General features: G+C 46.6%; 1 protein-coding gene across 4 annotated transcripts in view; it reads right to left on the bottom strand.

The window, feature by feature from the left end:
- Positions 1-14,330, bottom strand: part of Pde10a (phosphodiesterase 10A) — a 413,930-nt gene extending 399,600 nt beyond the window's left edge. For 2 of the 4 annotated variants that reach the window (XM_060373559.1, XM_060373560.1), the window contains exon 1: positions 13,803-14,330. Coding sequence is in view for 2 of the 4 variants with exons in the window: in XM_060373555.1 (XP_060229538.1) it covers positions 12,473-12,578 (106 nt within the window). In the remaining 2 variants the exon portion in view is untranslated. Of the gene's footprint in view, positions 1-12,472; positions 13,050-13,802 lie in introns of those variants that run through there. The other 2 variants (XM_060373555.1, XM_060373556.1) reach the window with 1 other exon arrangement.
- Between the last annotated feature and the right edge of the window lie 361 nt (positions 14,331-14,691).

Genomic DNA, 14,691 nt, shown 5'->3' with positions numbered 1-14,691 from the left:
AAATTGCCCGGGAGTGGATGCTGCCTGCTGAGTCTAAGATTCCTGGACACGAGCAACGGCACCAGGACTCCAGAGCACTCCAGCTGACCGTGACCCAAAGTATCCAAGTCCAGGAGGAATGGGTTTCCTTCTAGAAACGTCTACGGATGACTCCTGTAAGATTGAACGCTCAGTGCTTGTACATTTTTATCTCTCTACAAAGACTGAAAATTGCTAAGAGCTGGGGAAATCAAGTCCTGCCCACCCCCCACCCCCATCCTGTGAGACTCGGGGTTGCGTGACCACGAGGTTTTTTATTCCTTTTCTGTGTCTCTTCCAAATTCAGTGCCAGGTCCTTGGCCATGCTTTGACAAGAGACAAGTTTTACTGATATTATTCTTGAAGATGGGAGAAGAGGAGTCAAAGCAAGAATAAGTCATTCCTCCACTGTTTTATAAAGGTGAGTTGGGGGCTGGAGAGGTGGGCCAGCCATTAAGAAGGCAAGCTGCTCTTGAGGTAGACCCAAATTTGGTTCTCCGCCCCCATTTAGGTGGCTCACAACCACCTGTAACTCCTCTCAAGAGTCTGATGCCCTCTTCCGGCGTTCATAGGTACCGCACTCATGTGCACAAAAACACACTGACACACACACATACTTTTAAAAGAATATAATAAATTAAAACTTTTTTAATGATAAAAGGAATGAAATGGTATTAGGCCAGGGAGCTGAAGTAGCAGAGAGACCCACAGCAGTGTAGGGCATTCCCAGAGATGGTCTGGATTTAGTTCTGCAAACTGGCGCACAGGCAGCCACCGTTCTTATTTGCTGCTTTCGTTGCTGTGCCTCTACCTTTAATCTGCACCAGTCAGAGTTCACTCTTGATGCGAGAAAACTAAAGAACTATATGTACTTCTCCGCATTTTCCAGTTTAATTTAAACATGCTGAACTGTCAAATAAGAAGTGACACCTGGCACACAGCAATCAAGGCAGAAATAATACAGGCCACAGTCCAGCCTCCTGGAGTGTGAGGGGGTGAGAAGAAAAGCTACACCCTGCAAGCCCCAAAGAATCTCACTCAAAGAAAACGAAACATAATTATTCCCCAAGCACACTGGAATAAAGATTGTGAATTAGGTGTGAAAAGTTTTTGCGATTGTAAAATTGATGTTAGAAAGAAGAGTGTGCTGTGCCCCTTGCTCTGTGAGGACATGGGGAATGTTCTGTACTGAATGCTGGGAGGCAGAGACTCCAGTTACTTGGGGACCGGAAGCTTAGAAGGGGACTAAGCTTTGTGGCACACAGTTGTCTCTGCCCAGACGGAGCACCCATGTGCTCCTGCCTCCTCTGTCCCACTCATCTTTTCCCTCGTGCATCCCGTCACTCCATGTACCATTAAAAAGAAGCAGTATTTGCCGTGCACCTTCCCTGGTGCTCATTATAGGATGATTGACCGGATGGAACCCTGGCAGTGCTTGGCTGTGTTTACAGTGGATCTGGTGAGTCCAAGCTCAGACAGGAGAGACACCATCCGATGACAGACACCAACACCAGGCTCTGAGGTCCATACAGGAATCTGAAGACTTGGACCCAGGCTGTGGGGACCTTTATGGGGCTTTAAAACCCAAACCTTAACCAAACAAGATTCGTCTCAACTTACTACCTTTTACCAAGAAGCCACCACAGATCTGCCACTGCTGTGTCTCAACTGCAACAACCGCATCTAAAGGAAAAATTATCTAGCCCACAACTCTGTGTGCTTGGATGGGGTGGGGGCCTTTACTTTTTGAAATTACCATAAGAATGTTATTCACACAGTTAAATGTTAAACGACACAGCCCATCCCCCTTTCTCCTTTCTAACCCTCCTCCCCCCTTATTCTTTCTCTCTTCCCCTCCTTTCTCTCCTCTTCTTTCCACCCCATTTAGTGTTTCAAAATACAGTTAAGATAAATTGACTTCATGACCCACAAATAGGCTGCTACCCAGAATTTGAAAACACTGATTGAGACCAATTCAAAGCTGTTCTGCAGCCAAGGTCTCTAAGGATTCCCGAGTCTATTGTTTGAATGAAGCGGGGGGGGGGGGGGGCGCAAAAGGAAAATTTCACTAAGGCAGTTGAACTCTAAGCAACGCATCTATTAAGTGAAGCTTGATTTTTTTTTTCTAAGTAAACACTAGTAGTGTATTCTCTAGTGTCTGCCTCAGAGGACACTGGGGGAAGATCACGTGTGCCACAGGGAGGGCGCAAGGCCTGCTGGGCTAAACTGGGCAAGATAGAATGTGAATGGGCAGGTGTATGTCCTCAATGTGTAGACATGTGTGCCCAGGCCAGAAACACCACTAGCTGCCATTCACCCTGGCTTTTGAGGCAGTTCACAAGCATGGGGCCCTCAGATTAGCCCACTGAGTCATAGAGATTCACCTGTATTCACATCCCCATCCAAGGGGATACAAGTGTGCGCCAGCACCCCTGGCTTTCTGAATGGGTGCTGGGAATCAGCTGAGCCATTCCTTGGCCCCAAAGACAAAGGACCATGCCCACCATGGCCATAGCAGCTTTGGCCTGTGGATTAAGTAACATGGTCTTGCCTTGAAGTTAGTTGCGGGTTTGTTGTTGTGTTGTTTGAGGTTGTTGTTTTTTGTTTTTTTTTTTTTGTCTGTTTTGGTTTTTTTTTTTTTTTCAATTCATATTCATTGATAACTGGGAAATGCTTTTCTTCAATAACATTATTGCTTACCAAAACATACCATGTTTGTTTTAAAATTGCCCATCCTGTAACCTAACTACCACCTGAAATAAAATCATCTTGCTCCTACACATATTTTTATGTGTATGTGTGTGAGTATGAGCACTGGTATAAGCACCTATGGGTGCCAGAGGACTACATCAAGTATCCTCCTGTACTGTGTTCTACCTCATTCCTTTGAGGCAGGATCTCTCACTAAACCAGACCTCATTGGTTCGGGGCTGGCCAGCAAGCCCTAGCCATTGTCATACTTCTGCATGCCTCACAGTGTTGCGGTAACGGGCACACACAGGTGTAGACAGCTTTTTACAGGGCTGCCAGGGAGCCAAGCTCAGGTCACTCCCGAGTCAGTCTATTCAATTAGTACATGGTTATTAAGCAAGGTTGCAAGACTGCTCAGCACCATCTCTCTGAGGGCATGACAGCCTGATTGGCATCCCAGTTGGACCTGTGCCTACACTGCACCTAATTCCAGACAGTCGAAGTGGTCTTAGAAACCAAATGGGTATGACACTGGACAGGAAGTGGACAAGGTGGGTTTAAAGGGCAATATTAGGCAAAGATAGTTATATATTAGACTAACACATGGTCAGCCTAGCATAGACGTTTTTCCTGTGGGTTATGACAAACTTTTCTATCCAAAACACATCGAAGCATTTATCATAAAGCTAAAACACACTCTATGTTCTTTAGGTTATCATTGCACAGGCATATTTGTCATTACTTTATCATTTAAAATGCATAGTTCTTTTTTTATTATAGATTGAGGCGCTGTGAAACTGGAAAGGTGACGACATCCCATAATCTTTGCTGAACTCCCAAGCCATTGCGGACATCAGGTGAGAGACTGAAGATCGGATCTGTCTGAGGTTGAGATGCTCCAGGTGGCTTCAGTGAAGGAAAAATGCAGCACAACTACAGGTCAAGGCTGGGGCCTTGCTGGTGCTTGGAGGAGGAAAACTGCCTTCGGTCGCATTATCTTATAGCCGAGAGGTCCTCAGACCCTTGCTTATATTTCCAGAGTATTCCGGGACTCTCGTCTTGGCAGATTTGTGGGCACTGTGCCTGGGAACATCTACCCCAACAACCTGGACAGGAACCTCAGGCTGCACTGGTTCTGGTGGCAGAGCTTGGCCAAAGACATTTAACAGTTTGTTCTGAGGTTACCCCAGGGTCACCTCTCACAGGACGCACCAATGAACACATAGTAAATGACATCACTCCTGGGCCCTGAAGCCCTCCTCCGCCACCTGCTAGCCAGCGTCCTTCTGGCTTCATCTCCTCACATCTGCAGCCAGGGAAACCCTCGATGTGAGAGGCCTCTGGAGTTCAATCATCAGCCTACTGCTCCAAGCAGAGTTACCTCCTGTGGTGCACTGCTATTAAAAACCAGGATGAGTGGAAGCCCCCCACATTGTCCCTGTCACTTAAGCGTGAGACTTATCACATCAGTGTGAGCGGGTGCCACAAGGTTGTGAGGGGGTACCATAAGGTTACACGTGTCCCTTTTGGCTCAACTTCACAGTTGGCCTAGGTTAGCCACAACAGAGACCAGTAAATGACTGTCACTGTGTCTCACAAATGAGCACCTTAAAGAGGCGGATAGAAACCAAAGTCCACACAGGAAGAAAGACGGGAGATTCGTCCTCTCGTGAATGAACGCTGGCCTTTCCTGGACAGATTCCTAAATCGGGAGGGTTCTCTCCAAGAACAAGATACATCTGCCCAGACAGTGCCACCTATATGCTTCCTCACTTGTCCCCTCGGGGACAGTCCTGCTTCCTCCCAGCAGCCCCCAGAACTTTAGAATTCTCAACAACGCAAGTACCAAATGCCACAGGGTCACACTCTATGCAGCAAGGAGGAACGGCCACTGTATTTGTCAACCAAAATCGTGTGTACTGACACCTATTAAGGAAAAAAAATCTGGTTCATCATAAGTTCCTTTACCCAAACTGAAAAACTCTGAGGCGTGTGAGCCTCACCTGGAACTTTTTTCATGGATAAAATCTGCCAGTGACTGATTTAATACTAGATGGAGCCAGCTGTGGTGACTCACTACTGTAATCACAACACTGAAGAGGCGGAGGGCAGTGGGTCATGAGGTCAAGATCATCCTCAGCTTCATAGAAAATTCAAGGTCGCCTGGGCTACACGAGACAGTGTCCTGGTTTTCTCTCCTGCGCCGTGACCAAAAGCAGCTTCCGGAGGGAAAAGTTTATCTCACCTTACAAATTACAGTCCCCTGTAAGGGAAGTCAGGGCAGGAGCTCAAGGCAGGAACCTGGAGGCAGGAAGAGTGCCGCCTACAGGCTTGCTCCCATGGCTTGCACAGCCTGCCTTTTATATAATTCAGCACCCCCTGTCTAGGGGTGGCACTGTCCATGGTGGGCTGGGCCCTCCCACATCAATCATTAATCAAAACACTGCCCCACAGACTTACCTGTAGGTCAGTCTCATGGGTGCATTTTCCCAACTGAAATTGCCCTTTCCCAGCTGATCCTAGCTTATGTCAAGGAAAAAATTTAAAAAGCACGGACCCTATCTCGAACACACAAGAAATATATCAGACAAATTATTAAAACAGAATGGTGGTCAATAAAGTACCTCTTATTCTATCTGGGTCACCAGCCCTATGGGACAGTCCTACCTGATCTAGGATGGAGCTCAGCCTATTCCAGCTAATTCTCTCTGAAAATGTCATCACAGACATACTTTATTAATTCCCCAGCTTCTTCTCCATCTAATAAGTTGAGTTAGCATTAACCACCGCAGCAAGGGCCCAGTATCGGCTTTAGAGAGTAGATTAAAATCTACAGATCATCTCTGCGTCTCTAGCCCCTTCGTAGGCGCTGGAGAGATGACTCTGCTGCTAAGGGCACCAGTTGCTCCTGTAGCAGACCCGCGTTGCATTCCCCCAGCGTCATAGAGATTCCCAGCACGCAGGAGGTGGCTCACAATCATCCCATAGGGCTAGTTACAGCAGATCTGATGCCCTCTTCGCCTTCCAAAGGCATCGCATGCCCTTGGTGCACATTGCTTTGCACAAGCAAGTTTTGCAGGCAAAAACTTAAACACGTGAAAGAAAACTTTTAAAAAAAAAGTATCTGTAGATATAATCTCTTTTAAGCAAAGACTTTATATTTTGAATGTTTTATCTACCAGTTTGAGGAAATGTTCCCTCGTACCCCAATTCTGACCCCACATGTGGCTGATGGGAATGAATTAGCCTTCAGACAAGTTTGCCCAGGGATCACCTCTTTGACCTACTTTCCATATCCAAGACTCTAAGACATAAATTTATATAGCCATTCAACAAGTATTCTCTGCTTGCCTGTTACATTGTTCATTAAAGCACAGTGCTATTATCTTGAATATTATTCAATAAAGGCTTAATTAAATCAGTTATGGATTGCTGTATCGTGGAATACTATATGCAGACTTAAAAAAAAAAAAACAAAGGGAGCCACAGGGGGGATATAAAGCGAAAAAACTGTAATTAATAAAAAAAATTAAAAGGTGGGGAAATAAAGTATGCATTTACTTAAAAAAATAACAAAGGTCAGGCTGGAGAAGTGGCTCAGAGGTTAAAAGCACTAGCTATTTTTGCAGAGGACCTGGGGTCAGTTTCCCGCACTCACAACTGTCTGTAACTCGATTTCTAGGGGCTCAGAGGCTCTCTTTTGACCTCCGCAGACACCAAGCACATTGTGGGCACACAGGCGTGCAAGCCAAATATTCAAATGTGTAAAATAAATCAACCTAAAAAATTTAAGAAAACAAAGTATATCTGTACATGCTGATAAGATCCAAAATATACACAAGTGAATAAAGCAGGGTGAAGGTGAAAATTGGGGAAGGGTGCCCATGCTTAAAAAAGATATCACCTGGGCAGACTTCTACAGTATAGAGTGCCGTTCCATAGGTCCTTTGACTCCATGAACGTGATAGACTTTAGGGTAAGGTTAGAAGAGGGCATACTGCACGTTCTGTGCTGGCCATTGTGACTGCTATCTTGTATTCATCGGGGAAGAAAAGAGAAAATTGACATGCTCAGAACTGGATTTTTTTTTTGAGTGGTTGAACAATCCTTTATTAAATGTGCACCTCCAGCTAAGCAGGTGAAGATAATTTCTGCTTACCTGAGGAGCAAATGTTCCCTTTGTATTATCCAGTCTGGCCACAGAAGGCTAGAAGGCAGCATTGTTACATAACCTCCTGTTTGTTCCCAAGGCTGTTCTGCCCTGGAGGGGAGGGGCAGCTTTCAGGAGATCACTGAGCATCTTAAACTCCTGGGTTACCACAGAGTAGACTGTGGGTCCAAAGATGTCCTCTACCATACCTACAGGCTACTCAGAGCTGGTCCTATAAAGAAACTATCTCCACAGCGCCTGGCCTTATAGGTTTCTAGTCTGTAGAGAGCATCCTATGTCCACCTCTCAGAAGACTGTTCCTTGGCTTCTCCTGTGCATTACCACGTACACTGGAGTGAGACTATAGTTCATCCAATCTTCACACACTATAGTCACAATCAAAGAGATCCACCAGCCAGGTCATCTAACTCGAGCTCTAATTTCCCAATTGGGGGTGGGGGACAAAAGGGTACCCTTTAATCTTTCAGGAAAAAAAGCAATTTTGAATTAAAAACTCAGGGACAGAGTCAAGTCCAAGAGGGGGGACTCAGGCTCCATCCCATTCTACACTGTGCTCCTTTCCCCCAAACTCACCTCCCTCCTAGACCATCTTTGACCCTCCCAGTGATGGACTCTTTTATGTGTGCCGCCAAAGAAACTACCAAGGGCACAAAAAAAAAAAAAAAAAAAAAAAAAAAAAAAAAAAAAAAAAAAAAACAACTTCCAAACAACTCTGTCTTCTAACTGTATAAGATATGTGTTTTTAGAGTTTTTTTGTATTTTTTCATAATATACAAAAAATTGTCAATGTTCTTAATTGTACTGATTCTATTAAGAGCATTAATATGTGAGAAAGATAAGCCCAGCTGTTAAAGGATCAAGTAGATATGATTCAGTTAATGATCAATGCAGTCACTACTAACTAGTTTTTGAGGCATTAGATTGATTCTACCTACCATATCAATCACTCTAGACTCTCCCAAAGCAACCACTCATGTCCACTGTGTAAGAATCATCACATTCACTGTCATTCTGATATCAGAGAGATACTCCCTTATTGGAAACCACTGGCTTACTTCTGCCATTGATTCAAGAGTCAATGGAATAGCCTCCCACAGTACCTTAGAAGACATTATCATGGTTCTGGGAATCCCAGGAATGCAAGCTACAGTCATGGCCTTCCCAGGCCACTCCTGTGCACATCTGATCAAAGCTATCCCATACCTGACTCCAGACAACAAAAACACAAGACCAGGAAGCTCAGCTACATGATTATGAATCAATCTCACCTAAAGAGGAAGCTTTCTACTTTTCAAACACTCGTGGCAATAATTTAATTTATACTAGACAGCTGAGATAATTTCATATCCATAAGCCATCTCAGAAGAGATGATGGTTCGAATCTGAGCTCAGGAAGCAAAGGCATGGGTGGCAATTGGGGTGGGAACCTACAGGGACTAAGAGCAGATTTCTGAGGGTAATCTGAAGAAAACGAGGTTCAATATGATGGCAGTAAAGAGTAACCAATGATAAATCTTGTGATTAAACCAAAGTCCCTAAGTAAATTGCAACACTTTGAAAAGAAACAACTGGGATAAGAATAGGGGAAAAAATGATATCTATTCTGATAAGATCGATAAATACAATCATACAGTACATGTGTCACAGGTACTCTGCATGCCGCCCTCAACATTTCCATTAACTTCACAGGTAACTGCTGTGTATGACATACTCTAATGTCTAAATTCAAAGCAATGAAGAAAAGTAGAAACAAGAATGGCTTGAAAGGAAATTTCTGCTTACAACTCCCAGGTCACAGTCCTCAATGAGGAAAGTCATGGCAGGAAGTCAAGGCAAGATCTTGGAGGCAGGAACTGGCATCAAGGCTATGGAGGAAAACAGAAGCCATGGCTTTGCGCACCTACCTCCCTAATACAGCCCAGGCCCACCTGCCTAGGGAGGTTATCACCCACAGTAGACTAGACCCTATTACATCAATTATCAATTAAGAAAATGCCCTATAGACATACCCAGTGGCCAATCTGGTGGAGGCAATTTTTCAATTGAGGTTCCTTCTTCCCAGGTGCATCAAGATGACATGACAAAGATTAGCCATAACAAAAACAGTGGCTAGCATTCTTTAATTGCACAACAACTTTCTTTAAATCATGAAGATAGACATTGTATGTGACTATTTTCCAAAAGCATCATAGTTCATTTGCTGGACTTGGAGCCTACTGGAACCTACAAGGAAACTGTACTCGGACCATGATTTTTTTTAATGTGTATGGGTTTTTTGTCTATATGTATGTCAGCTGTACTACATATATGCCTGGTGCCCTCAGAAGCACAAGAGGGCTTTGGATCCCTTAGTACTGCAGTTACAGACAGTTGTAAGCTGTAACGTGGGTGCTGGGAATTGAACCCAGGTCCTTTGGAAGATTAGCCAGTGCTCTTAACCACTAAGCCATCTCTCTAGCACCTATGGCCATGATTTTCTAGGCACATACACATGTCCATAGATGAAAAAATAATCTTCAGTAGACACCTTAATAAGTGTTCAGACAAATCTGTAATGACATGCTTCATTTCCCCTTTTAACCAGTTATTAAGATAGGTTTATCAAGGATAGTGAGAAAACCAAATCACCCATGTGTATACCCAATGACCCAATATGACCATAACTTCATATTCCTAAGAAACTCCAAGGATTAGGCATCCACACAGGACCTGGATCCAACACCTGATGGAGGCTGGGGGGAGAGGACCACAAACTCAGTGTGCACTCTAGGTGAAGACACTTGAAGGAAGAGTGGGATTTTGTTCTTAAACTCCAAGGCCCCAAGCTGCTCTTCCCTATAAGGCTATATGTTTCAAACTTCAGATCAATAGAGATGTTGATACGTGATCTTGAAACCAGTGGGTACCGCTAAAATCCAACATCCCATGGCGTCAACTTAATATTTTCCAGGCTTGGAATGAACAAACACATTGCTTTTCCATCCATTGCAACTTCAGGGAGGCCCCCAGGATCAAGGTCAGCAAGATGTCTTCTCTGGTCTTCAAACAAGTCATCAATTTGGCCTAGATTCCAACAGGAACACAGCAAGAACAGAATGGAGTCTGCAAGGTATGGGGCACTAGCTTCCCACCCACAAGCAAGGATCACATGTCACTCAAACCCTGTATTCAATTATGTCACTTCCCCAGCTCTTAAAGCAATAGTCATATACACATATGGACATATATCACGTACACACAGACACATTTCTACCACTCTTGGCCTGCATCATGGCTTCTATGCCACAATCTCCATTTCCCAAGCAAATGCAGCTGCAACATGGTAGCTGAGTGTCCATACGTTTAAAGGTTTCTTGAGCTCAGTATCTACAGACACTCTTCAAGAAGAATTCCAATTCACCAAGTACAAAAGTCACATCAAAGTCTTTAAGATTTTAAAAAAAAAAGTTAAATTCAAAAAAAGCAAAGTATTTCAAAATTATGATAATCTCTGAACACTATGCGCATAGCATGTTAGTAAGGAATCATTCCCTCACAGCGATGGAAAAACACCAACCATTCAAATAAACCCAGCAGCCGTCTCTAAAGTTCTTACCAATTACCTACACACCCAACAAAATTAATGTAAGCAAAGCTTTGTTATGCTCTACAATAGTAATTGAGCAATAAGCCATCAAAACGGGTACATCATTAGAGACCACCCCTTTGTGGCAACTCTTTGTGGAAGGATCCATCAACTCCCACTAACACTCAGATCCAGCGTGCAAAGAGAGAGCCACATTCCGGCCCTTGGTACCTTTTGCAATAGAGCCTTGCAAAAGGTTCTGCATGCACACAGAGTTCCGCGTTCTCTGCGAGAGGGACACCTAGGTACATAATGTTGCTCAGTCCCTGTAGAACCCCATCATGCTCCCAGCATAGGCTCCCTACAGCACAGGTTGTTGTTTGGTTCTATTTCCACACCAAAAGAAAGAGAGAGAGAAATGTTTGTTGAAACATATTTTTTTGTTTCTTTTTTTTAGAACTGCAGCCGTGCATTCATTAATTATGGAAGCAACATAACATATACCCCAGTTGTTACTATCATAATAGTGAGGTCACTTCACGTAGACTTTTTTACTTCTTGCCCCGGAGCAAACCTAGGTCCAAAGCAATAGTGCACACAGAGTTCTTAAATAGGCCAGACAGCATGGCAGTATGGAATCATTCCTTACTACCATGGAAAAATACCAACCATTCAAATAAACCCAGCAGCAGCCGTCTCTGAAGTTCTTACCAATTACCAACACAGCCAACAGAATTCATGTAAGCAGAGCTTTGGTTTGCTCTGCAATAGTAACTGAGCAATAAGCCATCCAAAAGTGCACAGTCATTAGAGACCACCTCTGTGGCAACTGGGCAGGATCCATCAACTCCCACTAACACTCAAATGCAGCGTGCAGAGACAGCCACATCCCGACCCTTGGTTTCTCAGTGCAATAGAGCCCAGCAAAAGGTTCTACGAGCACACAGAGCTCCACGTTCTCTGCGAGAGGGACTTCGTAACTCCATGTCACTTGTGACATCAAAGGAGATGAACCAAGGACTCCATCTTGGAGACACTAGCCGTCTGACGCTCTGCCTCTTGGGAGACTGCCTCCATCAAGACCATGGGCTGGCCACAGGGAAGAGAGCAGGCAGGCAGAGAGGCTCCCCGTACCTGCCTACCCACCTGGGTCCCATCACCCCATGAGTCTTCTCACCGCCTGATCTTCTACAGCTTACCCAACAATAAAGTCTTATCAGCCTCCTTTTCATTTTCCCCACAACCCAGGACAGGCTTGACTACAGCATTTGGGCCTCCTTTTAACCAAATCCAGAATGCTTTCAGTGAAATAAAAGTGTCTGTCTAGGTTTGCTTTATGTGGAAATCAGAGATTCCAAGTATCACTTTTGTTTCATAGGAAATTTTCCATCTTTACTTTTTCTGTGGTATCATTCCAGGCAGAGACGAACCCAACTGCTTTCCTTCTCCATCTCCCCTTGAAATGAAATGTACCACTCCATCTGCTCAACCCTCACCTCCAACTTCAGGAGGACCCAAGGCCCTGTCTGTGCAGAGGATGAAGATTCTTCATGACGCAACCCTCAACATCCCTGGATTGGAGAAGCATGGAAGAAGACAGGGGCCCTCCCTGCTGTCCCCATCGGCAACAGGCACTAGGGAACATCACTAGCACCCCTCCTTCCAGACAGAGTCCTGCACTCAGGCACCACCACAGGCCATATATCCATTGAATAGGGTCCTCACCGAGGTGCACAGACAACAAGGCAAGCAGGGAAAGGAGATGGCCAGCATCCTCAGCCGGCCCCTTCCTGGCCCCTCCTGCCTTCTTCACTTGCCACCCAGCCTCTCCCCTAGTATGTTCCAAGTTCACAGGGATCTGGGTCTCCAGCACTGGCCTAGTCAGCTCATCTCCACCCCACCCCCAATTTCCCATCTGTGGGTAAGTCTACCCAGTTGCTCTGAAGACTGGGGCATTCCTGTGGAGCATCTCGGCTCCAAAGCTCTCCGCATGTGCTCAGTCCTCTGTCTCCTCCCCCTCCCCCTACCTGGCTCCTCGCTGCTGCCCCCAAACCAGGCAGTGGGTTCCTCCTCTGGGAGCTGGGGTTCTCCTCCACCTCCTCCGCCCTCGAGGGCTTTGCGCTTCTTCGACATCTCTGCTCAGGGCCTGGGGTTTGGGGGTTTTCTTTCCCCTCCCCCGGCCCTCCCCTCTCGGAGAGGAGAGTGAAGGTGGGGTTAGGTGGAGAGGAAAGGGGTGGGGAGAAGAGGCCAGGGAGGGAGATGGCAAGAAACTGCTGCCGAAAGACAGGAAGGGATCCGGAAGGCAGGCAGGGGAGGCAGGGACCTGTGCAGAACCCCTAGGATTGCTTCCATCAGTGTGGCCCTTCTCTCTCTCTCTCTCTCTCTCTCTCTCTCTCTCTCTCTCTCTTTCTCTCTCTCTCTCTCTCTCTCTCTCTCTCTCCTTCCTCCTTTTCCTTCTACTCCTTCTGCAAAAAGGGTGAGCTGAGAGGAGAAATCAAAATCCAAGGGAAGAGACCCCCTCAGATACCTCAGAGGTCTCCTGCTAAAGTGGGAGGGGGCCTGGGTGGAGATCTCTCTCTCTCTCTCTCTCTCTCTCTCCCCTCCTGGTCCTGCCTGGCTATGAGGAGCCTGCCTGTGGCTGTGGCTATGGGAGAAAAAGCCACACTCAGAGTATGAGGTATTTGATCTGGGATGGTTGGGATGGTTTCAATGGATTGCCAAATAAAAATAAATAAATAAAATGCTGCAGAAGGCAACAGAGATGCTTCCAGACACTAGGGATTCAGGACCTTCTCCTTCTTTATGGCATCATGTGATACCCTGCAAAAGGGACTGGGGTAGGGGAACTGAGGAGAGGCCAGTGCAGAGACACCGGTTCCTAATGAGGACCCCGCAGCAGGAAGGATAGAGGAGGTCGGGTGCATGACAGCTCTTCTCCGCGGCACCTCAAGAGGCACTTGCAGGTCTGGCTAGGCAGCCTCTGCGGTACACAGTCTACTCTGGAACTTGCAGCTTAGAAACTCCTGGAACCCTGAGCGATGAGCCCCAGGCTGTCACTTGGCACTGGGGTTGGCTGTAGGCTCTCCTACCTCCACTGCAAAAGCCTTGCCTCTCTGGCCTCATAAACTCCAGTGCTTCTGGCTTGAGCTCCTCACCCCATTCACCCAGTTACATCCACAAATACTGACACACGACACACATTTTCTTACTCTAGAAGGCTTGCAGGGAGATAAGTTTTCTTTCTTTCCTTTCTTCTTTTTCTTTCTTTCTTTCTTTTTTCTCTTTTCTTCCCCCCCCCACCTCCATTGGATTCTCAATGGTTAATGTTAGATTTAAAAAAAAATTTTATCAACTTACCCGCCAAAGTATGCTCCAGTACAAAACTCCTTTCTGCTTCATTTCCATTTCACAAATTCAAAGCGGGGCGGTGGAGATAAGTCTCTGGGAAAGATGGGTCCAGGCTCCGTCCAGCGCTGCTCAAAACAAGTTGCCCAAGCCAGGTGGCCCAAGTTCAGGACCTGTCCATGATGTTCGTATGCAGCAATCGTATTCCAAGGGCTTCGGATACTAGGAGTTTCCGGGCTGGTCATCTCGCAAAAGGAGGAGGCAACTCTAATAAAGCAGGAATGATGCTACCCTCTCCCGCCCTCCTTCCTGGGGTCCTTGGGAAAGCACCAAGGAGCTTTCTAGGCACCCATGAACACTGGTCCATCTCAGTCCCAGCCTTTCTCGACCGAAGCAACTTTAGACCCACACACCTAGAAGTAGAGTGTGTGTGCGAGTGTGCGTGTCTGTGTACGCCCGCGTGTGTGCGTGCCTGCGCGAGTGTCCAACCCGTGTGCCCTCGTGCACTTGACATGGGGGCGGGGGCTCGTGTGCTCTGCCGAGCCACTCTCCCCGGCTGCTGCAACTTAAGAGAGTTTTCCTTTAAGCCAGCGACGCTGGTGCTTGGACAGCACCCCCCCCCCTCCCCGCGTCCAACAGGAGGCGATGACGTCTGCAGCCTCGTTGCCAGAGCAGTCCCCAGGCAGCCGCTGCTGTTCATTGACAGGAGCAGAGGCTCGGACGTCAGCAGCCGGACCTTGGCGACGCTGCTCCCGCGGAGACAGCTCCCACCCCCGCACCTGCCAGCCCGCGGGGGAGGAGGGAGTGGAATCAAAGACAGGGAGGAGTGGATTGGGGCGACGCTGGGGCTGCAGAAGGGGGGTGACTCGGATCTGCCCTCTTTGTCCTGGAGCCCCGGCGT

The sequence above is a fragment of the Meriones unguiculatus genome, chromosome 20 (assembly GCF_030254825.1).
Source record: "Meriones unguiculatus strain TT.TT164.6M chromosome 20, Bangor_MerUng_6.1, whole genome shotgun sequence".
NCBI classification, from domain to species: Eukaryota; Metazoa; Chordata; class Mammalia; order Rodentia; family Muridae; genus Meriones; species Meriones unguiculatus.
This window is presented reverse-complemented; position numbering and strand designations above follow the sequence as displayed.